Raw genomic sequence first — 6,000 nt, 5'->3', positions numbered from 1 at the left:
AAAATTTGGCACGTGGGTGTTTTCGGAGACAAAATTTTTTTCTATGATAAATTGGGACCCCTCCCCACTTTAGGAAGGGGGGCTCCTATATAAATGAAATGCAAATTTCCTCAAAACTCGAGAATTAATCAAGCAAATGGAACCAAACTTGGCATGTGAAAGTTTTCTAGGGCATGAATATTTTCTATGGTGAATTAGAACCCCTCCCCACTTTAAGAGGGGGGGCTCCTATACAAACGAAATACAAATTTCTTCATAACTCGAGAAATAATCAAGCAAATGGAACCAAATTTGACACGTGGGTGTTTTGGGAGACAGAAATTTTTTCTATGATGAACTGGGACCCCTCCTTACTTTAGGAGGGGGGGCTCCTATACAAATGAAATACAAATTTTCTCATTACTCGAGAGCTAATCAAGCAAATGAAACCAAATTTGGCATGTGAAAGTTTTCGAGGGCAAGAATATTTTCTATGGTAAATTAGGACCCCTCCCAACTTTAAGAGGGGGGGCTCCTATACAAACGAAATACAAATTTCCTCATAACTCGAGAACTAATCAAGCAAATGGAACCAAATTTGGCATGTGGGTGTTTTTGGAGACAAAAATTTTTTCTATGATGAATTGGGACCCCAACCCACTTTAGGAGGGGGGCTCCTATACAAATGAAATTCAAATTTCCTCATAACTCGAGAACTAATCAAGCAAATAGAACCAAATTTGGCATGTGGAGGTTTCTGGAGGCAAAAATATTTTCTATGATGTATTAGGACCCCTTCCAACTTTAAGAGGGGGTGCTTCTACACAAACGAAATACAAATTTCCTCACAATTCGAGAACTAATCAAGCAAATGGAACCATATTTGGCATGTGGGTGTTTTTGGAGGCAACCATTTTTTCTATGATGAATTAGGACCCCTTACCTTTTTAAGAGGGGGGGCTCTCATACAAACGAAATACAAATTTCCTCATAACTCTAGAACTAATGAAGCAAATGGAACCAAATTTGACATGTAAGTGGTTTTGGACGCAAGATTTTTTTCTATGGTGAATTGAGACCCCTCTCTTCTTTAGAAAGCGAGTTATGGCCCATCTCCCTGGGCTTCCATACAAATGAATTGCAAATTTTCTCTTATCTCGAGAACTAATCAATCAAATGGAACCAAATTTGGCATGTGGGAGTTTAAGATGGCAGAAATTTTTTCTATAGTGAATTACGACCCCTTCCCCTTTTAAGAGGGGAGCTCCCATATAAATGAAATTCAAATTTCCTTATAACTTGAGAACTAATCAAGCAAATGGAACCAAATTTGGCATGTGGGAGATTTTGGAGTCTTGAATTTATTTTACGATAGTTAGGACCTCTCACCCCTGTGGTAGGGGGATATGGACTCTCATACAAATAAAACAGAAATGTTTGCGAAACTCAAAAACTAATCGAACTCGAGAAATTCGAGACTCTCCCATAAAACATTAGTCAATACAAGACCACAAAAACTATCTATAGTAACACTAGATCATTCAGGACGAGACGGTCGCGAGTGTTGCCGGCGACCCGCCGTCGGAAGCGCCGCCCACTGGGGGGCTTGCAAAACTCGAGATTGTGACAAAGATCATCCGAGATTCATGTTTTATGTACAACACAGGTTAATTTGTGGCAATACGAAGTTTGTCGGGTCAGCTAGTAGTAAATAAAATCCGAATTTTTCTTTAAACACTGTGATCTAGTTGAACGTCGTAAACTCGACGGATGACGCTTTGATTTCGACGCTAAACTCGATTGCTTCGATGTATTGAAGCGACGTATTTTCCTCGGCTGTACACTGGAACTCGACGATGGATTCGATGGCTTCGATTGCGACCACTGCCGCGTAGATGGGCCTTCCTGGGGATCTACTTCCTCAGGTGGTAAACTTGTTGCTACACTTCCACCTCTCGAATCACAAACCTTGGGATGATCGTCAGTTCCTCGGTAAATAAACGAATCTGCTGCGAAACCGAGAAAATCGTCAGCATCGTCGTCAACGCCTTCATCGTCATCGTCACGTGCTCGTTTTCGGTTACTACTAATCTCCTCATCCCTCGCAAAAATCAAACCGTAACGATTCTTGCGGGTGCCAAACAGCTTCAGCTGATTGCGGTGCGCCAGATAAACCCGACCTCCGACGGAAACCTGAAATGTGTTTAAAGAAGCACGTTTTAGAAATTTAGCTTCTAACCATCGTCGAATGTCAGTTGGTCTAAAATTTTTATAATAAACTAGATCTCCTGGGCGCAACTTATCAATCCAGTCATACTTTGGGTGCTGTTTGGCTTTGTTACTATATACAGGTTTATCCATAGACTCTCTCTTCGTCAGATGATTTCTAAAACTATTCCTAGGATGGATCAAATCCAACAGCGTCTTGGGCTTAAAACTAAACAGCTTTTCAGAAGGAAACGAACTGTTATCCTCCAAACATGTGTTCCTGTAACCAAACAAAAAATATGACACCATATCTTCCATACTTAGCCTTGCCATCTCTGGATCCAACAGAAACTTTTTCAAACCTTCTTTTACCACTCTTACCTTGCGCTCTGCTTGTCCATTGCTGGACGGGTTATACGGCGGGCTCTTCATAACCTTGATACCATGTGTCTGAAAAAAATCAATCAGTTCTTTAGAGCTAAACGGTGGTCCTCCGTCCGTAACAACTACGTCCGGTAACCCAAATCTAGCAAAAACGCTGATAAACTTCGGCTTTACACTCCTGGCATCAGTACTAAACTTCATGTACTCAACTTCAAGCCATTTGGAGAAACTGTCTACAATGACCAGGAAAACTTTCTTGTCGAAATAAAAGAAGTCCGCATGAATGCGGGCAAACGGTTTTGTGGTAGGAATCCAGTTAGAATGCGGAACTTGCTTTGGAATTGCATTCATCTGGCAGCACACTCTACAAGTTTTTACGAAATCTTCGATGTCAACACTCATGCCATGCCAGTAAACTGTCCTTCTGGCCATCTGCTTTATTTTGGTTATTCCTGAGTGATTTTTATGCAATAAACGCAGTACTTGCTTTTGTAAACTAGCAGGAATAACGACACGATCTTGGTACAATAAACAATCTTCAACTTCTTCCAGGTCTTGGTGTTGCGCATAAACATTGGCTAAACTGCGATCTAAATTCTGCGGCCAACCATGCTTCATGTAGTTAAAAATTTGCTGCAAAAACGAGTCTTTTCGTGATTCACTTGCAATCAACGCATGATCTAGCGGAAACTCATTGGATACAATTAAACTTTTTATAAATTCATTTTGCAAAGCAACGGGTACGTTTTCTGGAAGAGGGAATCTTGAGCAAAAATCAGCATTGCCCATTTTTGCTGACGGTCTGTAAACAATGTCAAAATCGTAGATACTCAGTTCCATTACATATCTCTGCAGACGCGTCACAAACAACGTATTTTTTCCTTCCTTTCCAAAAATACCAATCAACGGTTTATGATCTGTATACACAGTAAACTTCTTGCCAAAGAGAAACTTGTGAAACTTTTTTATGGTGCTAACAACTGCCAACGCTTCTAAATGTAAAATTGGGTAGGATTTTTGTGCATTTGTTAAACTGAAGGAAGCAAAACTAATAGGCCTCTCTTCATTCTTGATCTGATGAGCAATCACTCCACCTAACCCGTAGCTACATGCGTCTGTTACAACGACAACAGGTTTACTCGGATCATAAAACTCCAACAGTTTTGAACTCAACAATGCTTGCTTACATTCCTCAAACACTCGGCTACATTCCGAGCTCCAGACAAACTTAACGTCTTTCTTTAGTAAACGATACAGACAGCTAAGGCGTGAGGACAAGTTGGGTATGAATTTCCCGTAGTAATTTACCAAACCCAAAAATGCCTTTAGCTCAGAAACATTGTTCGGAACTTTCGCTTTCCGAATCGTCTCGACCTTTTCCGGGCACGGCAACAAACCTCCGTCGCACAAAATGTGACCCAAGAATGGCAAACTTGAGACAAACCATTTGCATTTTTGCATATTAACTTTAATATTGGCATTAGAAAGACGTTCTAACACCAAATTAAGCTTTCGTACACAGTCTGAGTTGTCCTTGCCTGCTATCAAAACATCATCTAAGTAACAGTAAACTCCATCGATACCTTTCAAAACCTGATCCATGATCCGTTGAAATATAGCTGCACTTGAAGAAGCACCCTGTGGCAAACGATTATACGTAAACAAACCTTTGATCGTATTTATCACCATAATTTTCTTTGACCTGTTTGACAATAACAATTGTGTATACGCACCAGCCAGATCTAGAGAACAGAAAACCTTCGCGCCAGCCAAAGAGGCGAACAGATCTTGTGTGAGTGGTAGCGGATAAACATTAGGAACCAAAACTTTATTAATAGAAACTTTACAATCAATAACCATCCTAATGCTACCATCTTTTTTAACAACTTGAATTACCGGAGATGCCCATTCACTTGCATCTACTGGTGTTATGACGCCATCTTTTTCTAAGCTTTCGAGATGCTGTAAAACCTTATCTCGCAACCTGTATGGAACGTCATAAGCACGCTTAAACACCGGTTTATAATCTTTCAAAACAAGATCTGCCTCAAACCCTTTAATTGGCGTTGATAGAGATTTATCAAAAACATTGGCAAACTTACTCTGTAACTCAGAAACAATCTGGTCCGGGCAAACTACCAGTTGATTGATGCTGTTTCCAAACGCTCTCCTCCAGTCAGGAATAAACAAATCCAACCAATCTCGTCCAAGCAAAGGAGTGAAGTCACTACCGCTCCTCAAAACAACTAGCTCAACAGTTTTCCTCTGTCCGTTAAACTCAACACGGACTGTAATTTGTCCTTCCACCTTCAAACGACTACCGTTAATCACTGCCAATTTCTTGTCGCAAGTTTCCAAAGGAATATGGTCAAATTCTCCCTCGTACATCTCCAAACTGATGACGGAAACTGCAGCACCACAATCGACCTCCATTCTTAACCGCAAGCCGTCAACGTAAACGTTACGGAAACACGGTTCGTTGATTTTATTGACTGACGAAATCATCATACAGTCCATATCTTCATCATCCGAGACGGAACGATTCAATCGACGCCTCAAACTCTTCTGGTAATCGGTCAACTTGGGTTTAGCTGCTGGAGAATCGACAAACTTAACTGTCTTCCTCTTGTTTTTCAAATCGTAGCAAAAACGCCTTGTATGGCCACTCCTACGACAGAAATTGCAAAACAAATTACGATGCCTTGAAGTGGAACGATTTTTCCTGTCAAACGATACTGAGCGACTCCTACTTCTTCTTCTGCTAGGCTGACGACTCCGTCCACGTGAGCGATCTCGAACATTAACACGACTGTCCCGATCTCCAAGTCGGTTCAACACGCTCGTACGTCGCGAACTGGAATCTTTCGAGATTATCTTCACTATCTCTTCCGCTGATTCGGCGTTAGTAATTATTGTCTCCGTTTTTGCTAAGGTTAGATTGTCCTCGTCAAACAATCTTTTCTGCAGATCTTCATCGCTAATTCCGCAAACCAATTTATCGCGGATCGCCATATCCTTAAACGCTCCGAATTCACACAATTCTGCCTGGAGCTTGACAGCTAGTATGAAGTCCACAGCTTTTTCATTCGGTTCTTGGTTGCGTTTGTAGAACTTAAAACGCTGGATCAGATCGCTTTCCGTTTTGTCATACCGCTTCCGCAGAGCATCAGTAATTTCTTTAAACGACAAAAGCTTCAAATCCTTGCCAGGGAAAAGAAGTTTTATATCACTATAAACTTCCCTACTGCATGAAGCCAAAAACGATACTTTTTGCTCAACCGGATCCGTCACCTTGTGGTGCGCGTACACCCACTCTAGTTGCTCCAGAAACTGCGCGAACGGAATTGTGCCGGGAACGTACGGCTCAATCTGATTTACTAGCGGCATACTTGACAAAATGTGAAAAACAAAAACAAAAATAAAATAAAA

The 6,000-nt window shown here is 41.1% G+C and overlaps 1 protein-coding gene across 1 annotated transcript; it reads right to left on the bottom strand.

Moving 5' to 3' along the window:
* Positions 1–1,680: 1,680 nt before the first annotated feature.
* LOC128735756 (uncharacterized protein K02A2.6-like) lies at positions 1,681–5,958 on the bottom strand. Its single transcript, XM_053830245.1, has one exon. The coding sequence runs from the start codon at positions 5,956–5,958 to the stop codon at positions 1,681–1,683; it is 4,278 nt and encodes a 1,425-aa protein (XP_053686220.1).
* Positions 5,959–6,000: the final 42 nt, after the last annotated feature.

This window comes from Sabethes cyaneus, chromosome 2 (genome assembly GCF_943734655.1).
Source record: "Sabethes cyaneus chromosome 2, idSabCyanKW18_F2, whole genome shotgun sequence".
In the NCBI taxonomy this organism is placed as follows: Eukaryota; Metazoa; Arthropoda; class Insecta; order Diptera; family Culicidae; genus Sabethes; species Sabethes cyaneus.
Note: the sequence above shows the minus strand (reverse complement) of the source record. Positions and strands in the feature narration are given on the sequence as shown.

Coding starts and splice junctions, on each gene's coding strand:
- LOC128735756 (XM_053830245.1), bottom strand. CDS start 5,958: ATGCCGCTAGTAAATCAGATTGAGCCGTACGTTCCCGGCACAATTCCG.